This window comes from Eurosta solidaginis, chromosome 1 (assembly GCF_040869045.1).
Source record: "Eurosta solidaginis isolate ZX-2024a chromosome 1, ASM4086904v1, whole genome shotgun sequence".
NCBI lineage: Eukaryota > Metazoa > Arthropoda > Insecta > Diptera > Tephritidae > Eurosta > Eurosta solidaginis.
Genome location: NC_090319.1, coordinates 56,964,581 through 56,984,712, shown reverse-complemented (window position 1 = coordinate 56,984,712; position 20,132 = coordinate 56,964,581). Strand labels below are relative to the sequence as shown.

The following is a 20,132-nucleotide window of genomic DNA, read 5'->3' as shown; positions in this document are numbered from 1 at the left end:
TCATACCAAATCAATTACTAAGCTCAAATTTGTACCATTAAAAAACACTCACATTGAAAACTCGTACCATATAACAAACATATTTTCTTTATCATCCTTTCAGGATCCGGATGCATCCTACGATGTCAATAGTCACGACAATGATCCAATGCCACACTACGACATGACCGATTCGAATCGTCATGGTACGCGTTGCGCTGGTGAAGTAGCCGCCACTGCCAATAACTCAATCTGTGCGGTTGGTATTGCATTTGGTGCCAGTGTTGGCGGTGTCCGAATGTTGGATGGTGATGTTACAGATGCCGTTGAGGCGCGCTCTCTATCGCTCAATCCGCAACATATCGATATATATAGTGCATCGTGGGGACCCGATGATGATGGTAAAACGGTTGATGGTCCTGGCGAACTAGCGCAACGTGCCTTCATTGAAGGTGTAACGAAAGGACGCCAAGGCAAAGGTAGCATATTTATATGGGCATCGGGTAATGGTGGTCGCGAATTGGATAATTGTAATTGTGATGGTTATACGAATTCCATTTGGACACTGTCAATATCTAGTGCCACCGAAGAGGGTCATGTACCCTGGTATTCGGAGAAATGCAGTTCCACATTAGCGACCACTTATAGCAGTGGCGGACAGAGTGAGAAACAGGTGGTGACGACAGACTTACATCACTCGTGTACGGTATCACATACGGGTACCTCAGCTTCGGCACCGTTGGCGGCGGGTATAGCAGCGCTGGTGCTTGAATCAAATACGAATTTAACGTGGCGTGATTTACAACATATTGTAGTGCGTACAGCGAAACCAGCAAATTTACGCGACCCTACATGGTCTAAAAATGGCGTTGGACGTCGTATTAGTCACTCGTTCGGTTATGGTTTAATGGATGCGGCGGCGATGGTAAAAGTTGCGCGTAATTGGAAAACGGTGCCAGAACAGCAACGTTGCGAAATAAATGCGCCACATGTAGATAAGTAAGTATCAGTGGGTATATCGAGGGAGTGGGAATATGCAAAGAGACTTGTGAGAGTTTTCAACTAAACCTAATCTTGATTTCTTCTTTCTATTTTTTTTTCTTTTTCCTAAAGGGTTATTCCGCCCAGAAGCTATATCACATTACAGTTAACAGTGAAACACTGCTCATCCGTTAACTATCTGGAACATGTTCAGGCGAAAATCACACTTACATCACAACGCCGCGGTGATATCCAGTTAAATCTGAAGTCACCGGCAGGCACCAAAGTTACTTTACTTACATCACGGTAAGTCGAAATGTAGATTAAGATCATATTGAAATTTGTTCAGCCTGATACACCTCTTTTGAAGCTCTCATACGAGTTTAGAAGCTTGTAATTTCATGAGCTGATTGAGTATTACAAATCAATCATATAGGTGCATATTGCAGGGCCTTAGAACTGACGGGATATTTAAGGACTCAATAAATGGAGCGACCAAAAGGTGGATCTGTATGGACTATATCTCTTTCCGTCGCAGCTACCATAGATCAAATGGTAGTCAAAAGTGTTTCCGCGTTATTCATCATCTGTCTCACATTTATTTCTTCTAAATAGGCGTCTCTCTTTCTTACCCATACCCAGCGTGGCCCTATAGGCAGCGTACTTTTTCTTACCAGTTGATTTTTCGAGCTCGCTGAAATCTAAGGTGTAAGCAGCAGCAATACGTAATGAGAGAGAAATATGTTTTCACTGCTGGTCACATCGTCAGATCGAAGATTGCTCTTAGTAAGCAGGTATGAGAACCGAGTGGAGTAATCAACAGCTGTCTGTTGCGTGCGCAGCTTTTCAACGGCAACCCTTTTCTTGCGTCACTGGGCGCACTTTCTTTGCTGCACAAAGACGTGTACAAATCTTAGCAGCGGTAATATTCGGGTTCCAGTCGATATTTGAACCTCGTACAGTGCGCACAGGACAGGGCAATATGCCTGCCGTCGATTACGCAGTGATCGATTTGGTTTCATGTTATTCGATCAGGAGACAGCCAAGTAGTTTGGTATATCTTTTTATGTTGGAGCTGGTGCTGTAAACATAATTTTGTGCAGCAGCGAAGTCAACCAGCTGCAACCCGTTACGTCATAGAGGAGAAATTTTCCGAACCGTCCTTCCTTGCCCACCCTGACGTTAAAGTCTCCTATAGTGATTTTAATGCCATGTCATGGTAGTCGTATATTTTTTCTAGATTATCATAGAAGGTCATCCTTTTCTTCCTCGTCGTCTTTTTGTGCGTAAGCGCATATAAACTACATATTGAAAAACTTCGTCTTAACCCAGATCACGGCGAGACTCTGATTTACAGCTGTGAACGACGACAGTACTTGGCGGCGAATTTTCTTTCCCCTAGCTCCGAATTGCTCGTTTGTTCATATAGTCACTCAAGTAGACGTCGCGAGGCCATCGTGCTTCCTTTACTTATTTATTTATTTTGACATCAACCAACCGAAACAGACGGGCATCGGTACCTTCTCCTAAAAGAGTACCGCACTCACAGTGTGATCATAGTCCGTTTATCGTGGTCGTCATCTGAAAAAAATAGTTCCTTTCCCATGCTTGTTCTAAGGTTGCATTGGTATGCGGTTTTAGTTCGGCAGATGCTATGCATAGCTCACAACCCAGGAAAGAGATTTGGATTTCAGTCGTCTTTTACGACAGCCATAACTATCGCTGATATATTCTAAGCCCCCGTGACTCAACCCGTTAGTGGGTCATCAATTGAAATATTACTGTCTGATAGATATGAGCCCGCGGAAATGATTACTAGCTTATATCAAGGCGAATTCAGTACCAACAGCTGATTCTTCCTCTTGATTTTCTTTGATATTCCATACAACGCCTTGTACTTTAATTTGTCAGTTAGTCGAAATCATTTAAAATTTTCTTTTGACTTGACATTCTTCTGCACGGCGAATTGATTGAATTCACTTTGCCAAATAATCAAGAAGAAGCAATCAGCTGTTGGGATAACACCTGGTACTGAATTCGCCTTGCCTTGTTTAGATTCGTCTGATTATAAAATGTATTTTCAAAAAGAGAAGTTCCATAAATACTTCTTAAAACAAATCTTGCGATCTCAAAACAGTGCAAAACTTACATAAACTACCAAAAACAAAAGCGTTTAAAAAATTTTTAAATTTGCACGAAGTCATAAAAAGCATACATAGTTCATAACTACACATACTACATAGATGCATACACACACAAAAATATACATACATATACCTATTTATGAAAAACAAAAAATTTCAATATACACAGCACCGTTGCAAGTCCCCCAGCCTTGACGATCACCACAACAATATATAATTCCTTTATGCAACAAATTAATGGGCTTTTAAAAATACACCCGAAATACGCCGCTGGAATTCAATTTGCTATTGCACATGGGACATTTGCCCTGGCAGTTGACACACTTCATAATACATTGCCTACAAAATATATGTCCACATTGTGTGACCGTCGGACGATGCAACAGATACGATTCTAAACAAATTGAACATTGAAAATTTATATTATCTCTGCTACTGCACCTACTGCTGCTGTCTTTGATGATGGTGCTGCTATTATTAATTTTGTTTTTGTAAATGTTATATTTGTTACTCCTAATGTTGTTGTAATGCCTTTGGCCATTATTCCACTGTGTTGAGCGCGATGCTCCCACAGCAGCAGCCGTACTTGTATTAACAGCTGATGCTATTGTCCTTACAACAACAACATCACTACGCAGCTGACGTGCCGTACATTCAGCACAATTACAAAATTGTGTTTCGCATAGCGGTTGCAGTTGTTGTACGTGAGTTTGGGTAAGCTCGCCGCCGCCGTGATTTGCAGTCGTTGCACTTCCGCTGCCGCCGTGCTCAACATTTCTTTCATTCTCATTTCTATTAACATTCGCATTTGCGCTACTTATTGTTATTGTACTTGTCGTATTTTCGAGCGCATTGTTTGTTGGTTGTGCACTCTCATTACGTTGGCTACTGCCAGTTTGGCCACCCCTTTGCATAGCCTGCAGCGAATCAGTGTTGAGGCGCTGATATGGCACGGATGCTTGTAGGCGCAAATTACGTCGCTGTCTTTGTCGTTGTTGTTGTTCTAATTGTTGTTGCTCTCGCACACTAGATAACAGATGTTGTGCTAAATTGAGTAGATCAGTAATTTGTTCGGTCACTGGCGGCTGTCGCGTCGTTGCAAGTACACCCGTGAGTGTTGTTGATGTAGCAGCTGTGGGTGGCAGCACTTGTTGTTGTTGTGAAATGCTTGAAGCAGCATTTGTGTCAGCTGTCGTCGTGGATGTGTCGGTGTGCAACACAACTGTGTGTGTTCTATTATTATACCTTTGTTGTTGTTGGTAAACTCCGCTTGCAGCGTCATTTTCTGTTTGATTGCTGCCACCCCCATTGTCTGCCGTACTCACAGTGACTGCATCCTGTCGGAGATTGCGTTGTTGTCTTTGTTTTTGATGATGCTGATGTTTTTGTTGCTCATTCTGTTGCTGGCTATATCTTTCTGCAGACATTCCACTAATTCCAAAAAATTTTTCGTCGATTCGTTCGCTTTAAATTTAATGTTTTCCTTAAAAATTTTGTTGTCCCTTTTAATTGTTTATTTGTTGAATTTGTTTATTACAATTTTTATGGTGATTAAATGTTGATTGCACTTTTGTATATTTTATTTTGTGCGGCAGTTTTATTTTAAATATATCACTAATTTTATTTCGATTTCAAAACATTTCCAATGATTACTTTTCCTATGCGAAGTTGTTTATTCGGCGACAGGCTTTCGAAATTCGACGAATCCAATATAAGATGATGTCATGCCATCAGATGATTGCTTGTTCCCATGAACGAATAAACCAATCCCGCATAAAAAAATGACGGCGTGACGCTTTTGAGAACATATTTCATTGCTGACGCAGTGTTCAGACTTTATTCCAATCGGAGTATTTTGCTCCGCTCTTACCTCCTACTAGTAAATAGTATTACTACCTAAAATATTTTGGGTAAAGTTTTCATAGCATACGTCGTATCTTAAGACGTGTTTGTTCACATGTTACTCACAGTTTTTGTACTTTTTTCGTGCGGAATAAGAATAGAAGTAGTAAAATGTAAGCAAAATATGTGTCAGGACGCGATCTGTAAAGTCTGCTAAATTCAACATACAGCACTTATTGAAGTTTTATATAAAAATGAAGTACATTGAGTCAGTGAGGTGAGCTAACCCTGTTTTGCGATAACAGTCGCCAATTGGGAACACCTAGTTGGGAGGTCAAAGCTTCCTTCAACTGTCTCTCCCTCTCAGTGAAGGGCTTCTCTTTCCTTTATTTACAAACAGCCGGAGCGTATTCGTTCATCCGCATGACATGGCCTAGCTAGCGAAGCTTTCTGTTTTGATTCGCTGCACTATCGTCATATCTGCGAAAAGCTCATATAGCTTATCATTATGCCTCCTTCGATACTCGCCGTCGGCATCACGAATAGGGGTATAAATCTTCCGGAGAAATTTTCTCTCGAAGACTCCAAGAGCCATCTCATCTTCTCTCGACACCTTCCATGATTCCGATCCATACATCAGGACAGGTATGATGAGTAACTTGTAGAGCGAGAATTTTGTTCGTCGAGAGAGCACTTTACTTTTCAATTGCTTAAAGAAGCAATTGTTGGAAAGTTATTATCCGTGTGATTTCTAGGCCGACATTGTTTTTGCTTTTAATGCTGCTTCCCAAATGGACGAAATCCTTCAAAGAGTCGAACTTATATCCGTCAACAGTGACGTGGCTACAAAAGCCACGATGACAGAAAGTACTGTGTTGTCCACATTTAGTGCAAGACCCACTTTTTTTGCTTCTTTATCTTATACCAACTTTTCGCCTCCGTGTCTGAACAGCCCGGCGGGTATCCCTTCATTACTTGGCACCTTGTGATTTTTTAGCCGTGATATTGCAATTCTCACTTCGACATAGTTGAATGCCAGAGCGTGTTTTTCACATCGGCAGTCGGGGTATCGGTTTCGTCTTCCCCCACACTCTTTACGTCAGCTACCAGGTCGCCATTATCGTTCGTACAGGAATCTGCTCCGGTCTTGAAACCTGTTGTCATTAAAAGAGCATGGAATATTTATGGTAGAACGAAAATAATAATATTTTTTCGCGATAAATATACGTGGAGATAGAGCTCACTTTTCTTCCAGAATGTTGTGTGCTAATTGAGCATTAATTGACCGTTTTAGGCCGACTCCATGTGCATCTGATAAGGCACATAACTTTTTTGCTGAGAAACAAGGTTTGCCAAGCCACCAAACCAATTTGATGTCAGTTGTTCGCCCGCTTTCAAAAAGGAAGAAAAAATAGACTCCGAAAATGTAATTTTTTCTCCGGCTTAGTCCTTTACGCAGGTAATACTTTTAAATACTCCCGAACACTGGTAGTGAAATATGAGAGAAATGTAATAAATCGAAAAACTTCAAAAGCGCTACGTCATCAAACTTTTTTTTTTTTACAAATTCGATTACAAATACAACAATTCCGGAATGCCAGATCTTGGCTCATTTGTTTATGACTTGTTCCTGTGACTCCTAAAATATTCTGATACCTTATATTACATTTTCACTGAATGAGCTAAAATGGCAACACTGACCAGGTGTTGTTATCCCAGCAGCTGGTTGCTTGCTCTTGATAATTTTCCATACAACGCCTTGGTACAAAAATATGTCAGTTCATCGAAAGCAATGAAAATTTTCTTTTGACTTGATATTATTCTGCTCGGCGAATTGGTTCAATTCGCTTTGCCATCACCTTGCATCAAGCGTATTCCGTCCCAGGTGTCATCCCAACAGCTGACTGCTTATTCTTGATTATTTTCCCTACAACGCCTTGCACAACAATATGCCAGTTAATCGAAACTAATGAAAATTTTCTTTTGACTTGACATTCTTCTGCACGGCGAATTTCCTGAATTCGCTTTGTCATCATCTTGTATAGATTCGCATTGCCTTTTATAGATTCGCCTTGATTTCAAAGAAACAAAATTATTAAATGAGAATTGTTACACGTTTGAATGATAGAAAAGTCAGCACAAAACGGAATTTCAGAAAAAAAGTGATGCCGTACAGGAAAAAAACGATTTGCATAGTTTTCCATATATTTTTTCATCTGAATAAAAAAGGAATTTTGTAAAGTGACCAGATTCTTCTTTCTAAGAGCGTCACCTTCTGTGATTCCATCATGGAAAATAATCAAGTAGAAGCAATAAGCTGTTCGGATAACAACACCTGGTACTGAATTCGCCTTGCTTGTCACATAGAAATTCGCCTTACATTAGCAATGCAAATCCAGTACTAGGTGTTGTTATCCCAACAGCTGATTGCTTCTTCTTGATATTAATGCCTTGTACAACAATATGGCAGTTGATCGAAATCTTCTGCATGGCAAATTGGTTCAGTTTGCCTTGCCGTTACTTTGTATGGATTCGCCTTGTACTTTACTTTCAATTCAAGTCGAATCTATAACAGGTTGTAACAAAGCAAATTCAACCAATTCGCTGTGCAGAAGAACGTCAAGTCAAAAGAAAATTTGCATTGATTTCAATTAACTGACTTATTGTTGTACAAGGCGTTGTATGGAAAATAATCAAGAAGAAGCAATCAGCTGTTGGGATAACAACAGCTGGTACTGAATTCGTCTTGCTTTCAATTTTAACAAATCATCTTTTTCTTTCCTAAATTATTTTATATTTTCTCTTGCAGTATTCATGACGTTTCTCGTTCTGGTTTTAACCAATGGCCCTTCATGTCCGTCCACACTTGGGGAGAGTCGCCGCATGGCAATTGGCAGCTTGAAATACACAACGAAGGTCGCTATATGGGTAAGTAATTGTAAAAAAATTCGAGGATAACCTCATATCTTATATGCACTTTTAAAGCTAAAGGCTTACAAAACTTTTCTGAAATAAACTCTTAACTCTGTTTGAATGTGTTTTAACCACTGACTTTTCCAACTTATTTACTTACATGCTGCGCTTGATTGATAATGTGGTAATATTGAAATAATCTATATTATAACTTAAAAAAAAATTACGTAAACTAAAAAAATATGCGCTAACATAACCTCAACTAACAATGCAATTCAAACCGAAAACAAGGTCACGCCTTACTACGCGAGTGGTCGCTCATATTCTACGGCACCACACAGCCCATCGACCCCAATGACCCCATTTCCACGCCGCGCGCCAATTCCGCCGAAAACACAACGCCCAATTCGAATGCAGCGAGCGCAACAACGAATCTACATCAAATTTATTCGCCACAATATCCGCGTATCTCGTCAAATAATATCGGCAGCAGTAGCAATTTAGCGGCAAGCAGCATTGTTGGTGCCATAAACGCTATGTCGGCGGGGGGTGGTGTGAAAATTCCCATTAAAATGCCGATGCCATTGAATAAATCCGTCTACACGGCCGCCAATGGCGCAAATAATCCATTGTTAAATTTAGCGAGTGGAAATAGCAAAAAACAACAACAATTATATAAACAACAACAGCAACCAATACAACCGCCTAGTTATCAACAAATATCAGCAACCTATGGTGTAGTATTGAGTTCACAAACAGTGGTAAAGCCAAGCAAAAACGGTAAAGGCAAAGGAAAGTCCAGTGAAAAGGGGAATGGCAAGGGATACGGAAATGGCGGCGGCGCTGGCAACAAATCTACATCGAACAAAAAAGAGCAAAGTGGCACCACAAATACGAAAAATAAATTCTATCGCATATCACAACAACAACAACATCAAAGCGGTAACGGAAACGGCAAAAAGAACGGAAAATCGTCACAGCAAGCTGGACGTTCAAAAGCGCAACAATCAGCAGAACGTTTACACGCATTTGAGGACAAGATGAGCCGCAAAGTAATTGGTGAGATAACAACAACACCAACTATCATCTCAACACGCACCAACTACGCCGCACACAATAACAACAACAATCCAAATAAGTCTTCCATTTTCTCCGACACGTCAGCGCGCGCAAGTTTGACCACCAAGACTGCCTCGAAAACCAGCACCACACAATTAACCAGCTACTCAAAGCTGCCTATTAAAGCAACTAAACAAATCAAGGAATCATTACTGCCACTACAAACGCACGAAAAATTAACGGTTGCATCCTTTGCTGATACGCGCATTCCAAAACTTTTCGAACGTTACGAAAAGATACAAGCAATATTTCCCGAATTTCAACCATATCAAGGACCAAAAGAGAAAGATACCACAGCTGCAGCAGCGGCAACTGTATCGAAAGCTGAAAAACGAAAATTGGCGGCAGCAGTCGGTATTTCACCGCTGGACTACGAAGCGGAGACCTTCAGACCAATGTTGGGTCCTGCAATTGTTGGTAGCAGCGAAAGTGTTGGTGGTGGTGCTGGAAGTGTTTCGAAACCGTCGCGTGAAAATATCAAGAAATCTTCCCCAAGTTTTGTGCCCGATGAGCGCATCATCAAAAAACAACAATTACTGTTGGCGGCAGCTGGCGTTAGCGGCGGTACACAACGCCCGATTGGCGGTGTAGTTGGTGTGCTGCCCAATCGTAAGGGTAGCAGCAGCAGCACCGCTGATAGCAGCGACGGTAGTGCAATGAATTTATAATTTATGGCATGCCTTTAAAAATGAAATTCGTTTTGATTGCGATAGTTACATTTTTTTATTTCTCTTATCCTCGTTTAGTGCGATGCGTTTTAGTTCCTCGTAAATTATTTTTTAGTATTACTTTAGCATGTATTATTAAATTAATCGCTCTTTGTAGATGTGGGATCAAGACCTCGCCTTTGCACTGCGCTTAACAACTGAATAGTAGAAGCTCTAACCTGTACCGCACCCCGGAAGATTGGATATTAGTGTATTCCAATCACCTAGGGTATGTGCTCTAAGGACAAGGAAATACAGCAGCTTATTCAGATTACTTATTAATAGCTTCCACCCATTATCGGTCCCGTCATGGCAACGCTCATACATGAGACGTTAGATAAAAGAGGGGAGAATCTTCTTCAACCTTACGACAGCAAGAGCCAATATGTATATGAATTAGCACATCTAACCTCTGGTTGCCCTTTATCTTATAGTGAAAATGCATGTATGAAAATTTTCAACACTTCCCGCCGGATTCCTTTTTGTCCGTAACGTATGCCGTCAAAAATAGCCGGTTACAGGAGCAATCGACCAGCCAGATATTTCCCAGTTAATCACCATTTTTTATATGAATTTGAGTTTTATCCCGTGAGCAGTTTCTCTTACCTGATTCAGAAAAAACTTTCCCAGAAACTCTAAATCACTTTGTCTGCATATCCTCATCCCACCAAATTCTGTGAAAGTAATTTGATAGTATATACCAGCGTCGAAATATTTGGGCGATAGCACAAACCCGCGTCAACGTCCGTACTCGCACTGCAAATTTGTTTTATTTAAGAAAAAAGCTCCCTTCTTTCTTATCGAAACAGGGCCTCTTCATTCAATAACCCATTGATGACCGATTGAGTCGCCGGTCTGTTGTTGTTGGTGGTCCTTTGCCGGATGTAGATCCGGTACGTTCCGGTAACAAGCAATACTTAGGTACTAGCCCGACCATTCCGGAACGATTTAATGTGACCATATTCAACCTTCTACCCATACTGGTCCCCCATCCCCAGGTTCCATGATTAACTTGGTGTCGCCAGTCTCTGTTGTGTCTGTTTCGGAACCTTTCGGAATCATATTGCATTAAACTTCTTTCACTTCGATTTTGGTATGCCTCACAGACGCCTTCAAGCTGCGTTACCCCGGCTTCATTTCATCAATTTTATTTTTATCCTGATCGTGGAGAAAATCCAGCTCTTCCTTCTATGGCGTAGGCCTCAGCTTTTAAAAATATCGAAAAAGTCAGGATGGCGATAAGAATGTTTTGCCAGCAGATGTTTCGACTATAGTCCAGTCCCAGTCCCATATTTTATTTTGGACCTGCCGATTTAGACTGTAATTTCTCTGAAATCTCGAATATCTGCGCAAGTCTACTAATTACGCAATCCTTCTTAGTAGAAAAGGGAATCATAAGTTTTCATCAATGATTATCGTAGGACAGATGTATCCTGTTCTGTTTTGACAAAGAAGTCCTTTACAAAGCGCTGAATACGGCCGCTGTCATGTGTACGCGCTCCCCAGTATCCTTAATTGTGGAGGTGTGCATGTGGTGATCCCTCTCATCTCTAATTGATTATGAGAAGTCCATGAAAATAAAGCTTATGGCTCGCCTATTTTGGCCATAGGAGCCGAGAGTCCTCATAATAATGTATGTTGGTCTATAGTATCTGGGTTTTCCTCAAAGTTTGGTCATAAATTTTCCTTTATAAATCACTTCTAGGCTATCATAGAGTGCTACTTATCTCTACAGCTTTAATATACTTGGTGCGGTCTCAAGCGTTTTAGTACTCTTGCTATTCTTGAGCCCGCTGTAAAGGAAATCTTGGGCATTTAGAGATAGATGCAATGTCTCAATAGGGCTGATAGGATACGACTGAAATTGCTCATGTTCTACCTGATCACAGCCAGTACCGAAAGAGTTTCAGGGTGGGAGCACCAGAAGCTTTGGGTCGCTTGCACAATAGTTTCACCAAACCGACTTGAATCCGTTCTTTTCCTTTGAGTTTTTTACTTCAAAGGCAAAAGATAAACTCGAGTGGCTGTTGGACAAGCAGATAGCCGAATAGCTGTATAAAAAATGTGATGGATCTGATCAGACTAAGTTGGGTTGTGATGATATAACTGTGCTTAGTGTGTTAACATGACTGAATTTGCGAGTTGTGATGATATAACTTTGCTTAGTGTGTTAACATAACTCGCAAATTTAGTCATGTTAACACACTAAGCACAGTTATATCATCACAACCCAACATACATCGAAACAAATTTTGCAGTTTTATCATAACCCTCGTCACCTCACAACACCCCATCCAAACCGCCTCAGCGGGTTCACGAGCTTGTAACATTCTTCCCGTAAGACATGCCTGTTATAGGGGGCTTAAATCCAAGAGATGATTAAAAATATCTTTTTCGAGCCAGCAGAAGTTGATAGAAGCAAACCGAAGTCAGCTGGCAAATAATTACCTACTTCCGCAACACTCCCCTTAAGCTTAGGAGATAGCTGTTGCCGTTGCAACATCAACCACAATAACAATCGCATCTAAGCCGATCACGCGGAGAAAAGCTTGAAGCATAAATGGCTTTAGTTTCTATATGTGCCTGTACTACAGACTCGGTAAACTTATAATCCTGAGTCGTATTCAAGAAGGATCTGCTCTGAATCGCTTGCGAGCTGTCGCAATACGCACCTAATACCAAATTTATACATGTATGCGATCACTCTGCAATGGGCTGTTAAGACTCGTGCTGTAATCTTAAGGTTGCTTTTATATAGGTGGATTACAACTTTAACCCTTTCGCTAGGGAGTTTTATCCCCACCCTCCTTTCAGCATCCATTTTTAGAATGTGAGAATAATGTTTGAAAAAATATGTTTGCTTTAAAAATCTGATAATCCCTTTGTTATCCTCGGGCATTTCGTCCCAATTACATGTTTAACCAAAACAACTAAACAGGTCGAACTTTTATATAGATAAACTTACGGCATAAGAGATCAAATATGGTTTAGTGTATAAATGGAACCAGAATGTGGTGTGAGGCAATTCAGATACAAATTTGCCTATATAAAAAATATAGTTTGAGTGCAGGCATGTTATCCCATAGAATACTCTTAACACGATCTAGTCATCTGACACCAGTTCTCCTTTTTGATTAGTCTCACTTTCTTGCTGAGCTCGCCTTCTATACTATGAGACCCTGCTGAAAAGGAGAGTTCAAGTCCTATACTCATTCTACCAGATCGGCTCTCTTGCTGATCTGTATCCTTGCACCATTATCTTGCACTCAAAGATCATATAAAACCTTATGCGACATGAAAGTATACATAGTGTTGAGTTCCTTCACAACGCAAGTAAACTAAGTCACATCTTCTATTCACACAATAAAAAACAAAAATTACAAATAAATCACAAATCCCCCGGATGAAGGTGCAAGGTGTATGAAAACGCTTGGAAGCATAAAGGGAAGCACTTGAACACTGTACGCCAAAAACTAACTAATTTTCCGCGCTTTAATGTAATCCCCAACACTGTCATCTTCATAAATTTCCGCCTGAAAGAAAACATACTTTGCAATCGTACACATAGTACTTGATTTACCGCGCGCCATCTTGATTATTTTCCATCATCTGAAGCTGTAAATTATTCTGAAATAAAGCGCCATAAAATTCACAAATCTTCACTTTCAGTCACCTGATGCTTAAAAATTCTAGCTCTATTTACTTGTCGAATTCGTTTTGCATTGATATTCCAATGAAAAATGTGCACCTGAATGCAAAAAAAAAATTTACTCGAAGCAATCAATTCCTATCCATTCCATGCCTTTTCATTGACTATATGAACTCCTACAAAACATGCGCACGTATGTATGTATATATGTATGTATTTAGCCATCAAGTACAAAGATGTGGGTCGTATTCACTAAAAAATGATTCAACATTGGAATTTTTTGTAGATACGAGGCGTCCATTTAAATCCACTGTTAGCACCGGTAGCATGTTCCATTCGCCAATCGACCAATTTACGCACGCGTAGCACATTTACATACACATTAGGCCGGGTCGATTTGTGGGGAGGCAAAAAATCGCCCATTGTTCTGTGAAAATCATATTCTAGGGATCAAAATAAGAAACTTTGCCGAAGGAACCATACCTCTAAAATGAATTCTGACGTCCCCCCCCCCCCTTTGGGTCGTAGGGGCAAATTTCGAAAAATCCCACTTTGAAATGCCTATGTTTTTTTCTTTTTGGAGTTTATTATTCTCTTTAGAAATTTATTTAGTCAGAACATATGTAAATGAAAAAATGAATTTAACTTAGTAATAGAAAAGAAATTAAAAAAAATTATTAGAAATTAGCGTTTTTACAACCCCCTTTTAAAACCAAGGCATCACTGTGATGCATTTGCATGTCGTAAACATAATTGTGTGGGTTTTTTATTCAACCGTTTTAAAAAATGAAGGTATCACTGTGACACAATTGCAGATCGTAAAATTGCTTGCGTTGTTTTTTTTAAGCCACCACAAGACACAGCAGGTAGAATTGAAATTGCCCCTACCCAAAAGTTCGACCCACAGGGGGGGACATCAGAATTCGTTTTAGAGGTATGGTTCCTTCGGCAAAGTTTCTTATTTTGATCCCTAGAATACGATTTTCACAGAGCAATGAGCGATTTTTAAATCGACCCGCCCTAATACACATGCATACTTATATATCTATATATATGTATATACATATACTACCTGCTATGCAATCAATCAAACTACTCGATAGTGTCAAACATTTGAGTAGAGAAGCTGCTTTTGTCGGGATTTTGCAGTTTTTGATTTGATTTGATTTTTTTATAGCCATTTTGTTTTATTCCTCCCCTTTATCGCTCACAAGATTTTTACTGTTTGCAAATTGAAGCTCCAAATTATGTATATATTGGATCGAGTTTTTTGGCGGCTTTTGATTTTCTACGAATTCCAATACGTGCTTTCGCTGCATTCTTTCCCACCTCATACTAACCTTAGAATTTTTCATCAGCGATGTTGCTAAACTTTGGTCATGTTTTTTAATTCCTCGCAAAAAGATACCTTTACTCCGTGTATGCTTTTATGCTCTGCTTTTTTTTAGCCAATTGAAAGATATGAATATAAAATAAATGTAAGGCGCGATAACCTCCGAAGAGATCTAAGGCCGAGCTTCTCTTCCAATTTGCGACGTGCTCCTCTTGATTTTCCCTACAAATTGGCCGGACGGGACCTACTTGTGTTATGCCGACTCCGAACGGCATCTGCAAGGCAGATGAGTTTTCACTGAGAGCTTTTCATGGCAGAAATATACTCGGAGCGCTTGCCAAACACTGCCGAGGGGCGACCCCGCTTAGAAAAATTTTCTTCTAATTGAAAAACCTTATTTCTAAAATTTTGATGTTGCTTTGCCCGGGGTGCGAACCCAGGGCATACGATGTGGTAGGCGGAGCACGCTACCGTCACACCACGGTGGCCGAAACGACATGAACATTTGTAAATTAAAAACCTTTATGAAAATATGTGGAGGTGTCCACACCAAAACACAATTTTCTTCCACAATTGTCCTCTGTCGGGCACTTTACAAAGAATTACTACAAATTAGATTGTCTTGTTTCTTTTCGTATTAAACAGTTTAAAAAAGTTGAAGCTTGACGCATCCTTGAAATTTGTTTATAAAGAGCGTTTTATTAACCCACGCAAACACATCTATTGCACCTGAAAATACGGGTACCGGTGCGTATACGTAATATTTTTATACTCAGTTGAGCAGAGCTCACAGAGTATGTTAACTTTGATTGGATAACGGTTGGTTGTACAGGTATAAAGGAATCGAGATAGATATAGACTTCCATATATCAAAATCATCAGTATCGAAAAAAAATTTGATTGAGCCATGTCCGTCCGTCCGTCCGTCTGTCCGTTAACACGATAACTTGAGTAAATTTTGAGGTATCTTGATGAAATTTGGCATATAGATTCCTGGGTACTCATCTCAGATCGGTATTTAAAATGAACGATATCGGATTATAACCACGCCCACTTTTTCGATATCGAAAATTTCGAAAAACCGAAAAAATACGATAATTCATTGCCAAAGACGGATAAAGCGATGAAACTTGGTAGATGGGTTGACCTTATGACGCAGAATAGATATTTAGTAAGATGTTGGGCAATGGGCGTGGCACCGCCCACTTTTAAAAGAAGGTAATTTAAAAGTTTTGCAAGCTGTAATTTGGCAGTCGTTGAAGATATCATGATGAAATTTGGCAGCAACGTTACTACTATTACTATATATGTGCTAAATAAAAACTAGCAAAATCGGATGAAGAACACGCCAAAAAAAATTTTTTAAAGTCAAACTTTAACAAAAAATTTACTATCTTAACTAAATTAAGTCAACATTCAACCCCAGTAATAATATGATGCAACAAAATACAAAAATAAAAGAAAATTTCAAAATGGGCGTAGCTCCGCCCATTTTCATTTAGTTTGTCTAGAATACTTTTAATGCCATAAGTCGAACAAAAATTTACCAATCCTTCTTAAATTTGGTAGGGCCATAGATTCTATGACGGTAACTGTTTTCTGTGAAAATGGGCGAAATCGGTTGAAGCCACGCCCAGTTTTTATACGCAGTCCACCGTCTGTCCTTCCGCTCGGCCGTTAACACGATAACTTGAGCAAAAACCGATATATCTTTACTAAACTTAGTACACGTACTTATCTGAACTAACTTTATGTGGGTATAAAAAATGGCCGAAATCCGACTATAACCGCGCCCACTTTTTTGATATCGAAAATTACGAAAAATGAAAAAAATGCAACAATTCTATACCAAATACTAAAAAAGGGATGAAACATTGTAATTTGATTGGTTTATTGACGCAAAATATAACTTTAGAAAAAACTTTGTAAAATGGGTGCGACATCTTCCATTTAAGTAGAAGAAAATGAAAAAGTTCTACAGGGCGAAATCAACAGCCCTTGGAATATTGGCAGGAATACTGTTCGTGGTATTGCATATATAAATAAATTACCAGTGCCCGACAGATGATTTCTGGATCACCCTGGTCCACATTTTGGTCGATATCGCGAAAACGCCTTCACATATACATCTAAGGGCCACTCGCTTTTAAAACCCTCATTAATACCTTTAATTTGATACACATATCGTACAAACACATTCTAGAGTCACCCCTGGTCCACCTTTATGGCGGTATCTAGAAAAGGCGTCCACCTATAGAACTTAGCCCCACGTCCTTTTGAAATACTCATTAACACCTTTCGTTTGATACCCATATTGTTCAAACGCATTCTAGAGTCACCCCTGGTCCACCTTTATGGCGATATCTCAAAAAGGCGTTCACCTATAGAACTAAGGCCCACTCCCTTTTAAAATGCTCATTAACACCTTTCATTTGATACCCATATCGTACAAACAAATTCTAGAGTCAGCCCTGGTCCATCCTTATGGCGATATCCCTAATTGGCGTCCATCCATAGAACTATGGCCTACTCTCTCTTAAAATACTCTTTAATACCTTCCTTTAAGCCTAATCTCGCGATAAAGTAATAATGGGTTCTTTGTATTTTCATATTACTTAAATTTCTTTGTTTGTGTTGTTTCAACAAATTGATAAAAAATTAATACCAAAAATTTGTGTTTTTGTAAAAAGTAGGACCGCGAATTTATTCGACGAATTAAGTCCATCAAACTGCTCACTTTGTTCAGAGACTCTTACAGAAACGAACAGAAAAATAGCAGTGGCATTTTTTATTGAATTTCGTCAGTTAAATTCTTTTATTATTTTCGATATTTTAAGAAAAAATTGCTATGAATTTTGTAACTGAAACATGCAAAACAATCTCAAAAACGCTTTCGAAAAAAATCGTTGATTCGAGGAAATTTTACGAAAATTTCTAATTTGGAAATGTTTTTGACTTTGTAGTTTTGTAGTCCAATTAATTTTCGTCTAACACAGTACAAGTTATAGGTCTCGTAAAAACGCATTGATTTTTGACAATTTTTTCTAAGGGACGCAACAAATTAAATTTTTCCTGATTTAATTGCGGATTAAATAAAATAATTAAATGATCGCCCTGTGCCCTTATCTGTAAAAGATGGACCGCAAATTATCTGAATAGTCGGCAGGCGTCGGTTCAATTTAAGAACGAAATCTCAAAGCTTAGGAGAAATAAACAAGGGGTACCACAGGGTGGTGTCCAACCCCCGCTTCTGTTTGATTCCTACATATCAAAGCTCCCTTCCCCACTAGAAAGAGTCGCTATCATTTCCTACGCTGACAACTGCACGATAATGGCAACGAGACCTGGCCCTCCAATAGATTAGTTTCTAGAATAAACAGCTTTCTCCACAGTCTTTCTTGTTTCTTCACCTCGTCTGGAAAAAGCTGCAAGCCTGTAGGCCCGGTATCTTCAACCAACCAGAACGAATTGTCCATAATGTTCTCTTGGGGAATAACTTTTTTTTTTTTGAGATTGTCAGCATGCCTTCAGAATGATTTCAGCGTTGTTTTGAGGTTACTTCGGAATTCTTTCTTCATTGTTTTAGGATCGACTATCTCTGGATCATTTTGGGACTATTTTCGATAATATTTTAGGATTCGATATTGTTTTTTGGGTTTTTCTGGGACGAACTCCCAATCGATTGTGATTTAATTATTTCATCATTAATAGATCTTCTTCTTCTTGAAAGGAAAGGTAACTCCAAAAAAGGTTTGGTGTAGTTTTTTACATGTTGGCGGTTCTCTGCCGAATGATGATCCGGTACGTTCCGGAAAATAGCACCATTAAGGTGCAAGCCCGAACATCGCGGTATAGATTTTATATAACTCAAGTTGAACCTTCTAGGTCATCCAACCCCCGTCCTACCGTAAGGAATTTACGGCTGCCAAAACCACGCGAGCTAAATAGAAATGATTTGCCACAGTTAGGTAAGGTTGACAATTGCGTTGGAGAAGGTATACATTGCGCTGGCCATTCCTTGAAGCGGCTTTGCTGCACAACCCCTCGAATCCCATCTTCAATAAACGTTGGGGATTGTGAAGGGCTAAATGTAAGCCGCGAGTTTAAGTTGGCTGATCACTGCAGCGTCTTCCAAGCGGAAGTTGCCGTGATTAAGAATGCGGTGTATAAAATGCTATTGAGTGCTACTACTGCTAGGGAATTTAACATCTACCCGGATAGCCAAGCGGCTATCAAGGCCTTGAGTTCAACGATAGTGCGATCGAGGATCGTCTGGGAGTGCCTGACTTCGCTTGCGATTGCAACGTTCTATTTTATGATTAAGATTATCTGGGTTCCAGGCCATAGTGATAACCCGGACAACTGTCAAGCGTATCGCTTAGCCTGTATCGGTACAACTGAGCCGATGAAGATGAGTGTGAGATTTAGGGATTCTGCTCCGACATGAATGGGCATAGAGTCAGCTCAGCAAGCGTTGGACGGTCATCCGGTAGTGTAACAAGATCATACTGGCCGGAATTTCATGACATCAAGTCTTCACTAAGGCTCTTCCATCAATGGTCATTGGGGATTTGACAGGACACTGTCCAATGAGAATCCATGCGGTATGTCTTATCATACCAGAAACCCCATTCTGCTGCAGCTGTATGGAGGATGATGTGGTGGAATCATCGAATCACTCTATGCTTGACTGCCCAGCTTTTGCCAGAATTTGACGAAAGTATTTCGTTCTCGACTCACTTGGATCTCCGAAGTATTGCTGTTAGGTAACGACTCTCTAAGCACCTATGGCTTACGTCACCGCTATTTTATGTGGTATCACAATAGACCTTCATGCTGTCTAAGTGAGCTTCCCCTACCAGGGCAGCATTTACCTGATATATGTTATCAGCTCTTGTAGTTCATCTAGTCCTTAATCCTCTTACGTATATCATAGTTCCAATTTTCTTTATTGAAAAAATTAGGAAATCATAACTAACTTCATTTCTTCTCCGAAAGTATTACGTATAATAAGACACTTATTGTGTCAAACGCAACAAATCAGCAAGGTTGCATTTCTCCACCCGCCACCTCTTCCTCCTGCTCCTTATATATTTTAGTGCTTATCCTTCTTTACACATATATGTACATACGTGTGTCCATAATGCCCTGGAACAAATCTCTCCATAACTTCCATTTCACAAGCTCTTTACCTTTAAGCTGTATGTTATTATTTTTTCTTTCTCCAATGAAGTATTTGTTGTAAATATTTGTAATTCTTTTTTTATCCATAAACACCGTTATATATATTGTAAACATACACATAGTACTTATTTGTACATATATCACCTGAATCCCTATTTTATTTTTCCCTTATATATATCTTTATTCTATTTGTACTTTATTGTTGCATTTGGACTAGTCGCCGCAAGCATATTATTATTTTCTATTGAAGAATACTTAATATTTGTACTTTCTGTAAAATA

General features: G+C 39.6%; 2 protein-coding genes across 2 annotated transcripts in view; one reads left to right on the top strand and one right to left on the bottom strand.

The window, feature by feature from the left end:
* The window catches only part of Fur1 (Furin 1), a 710,727-nt gene that overhangs the window by 607,639 nt on the left and 82,956 nt on the right, over positions 1-20,132 (top strand). The window contains exons 5-8 of the mRNA XM_067791546.1: positions 104-978; positions 1,093-1,266; positions 7,756-7,874; positions 8,151-9,626. Coding sequence (XP_067647647.1) covers positions 104-978; positions 1,093-1,266; positions 7,756-7,874; positions 8,151-9,626 — 2,644 coding nt within the window. The remainder of the gene's footprint in view (positions 1-103; positions 979-1,092; positions 1,267-7,755; positions 7,875-8,150; positions 9,627-20,132) is intronic.
* LOC137253930 (TNF receptor-associated factor family protein DDB_G0272098-like) lies at positions 3,280-4,671 on the bottom strand. Its single transcript, XM_067791538.1, has one exon. It carries the CDS (start codon positions 4,529-4,531, stop codon positions 3,350-3,352), a length of 1,182 nt encoding a protein of 393 aa, XP_067647639.1. The 5' UTR covers positions 4,532-4,671; the 3' UTR covers positions 3,280-3,349.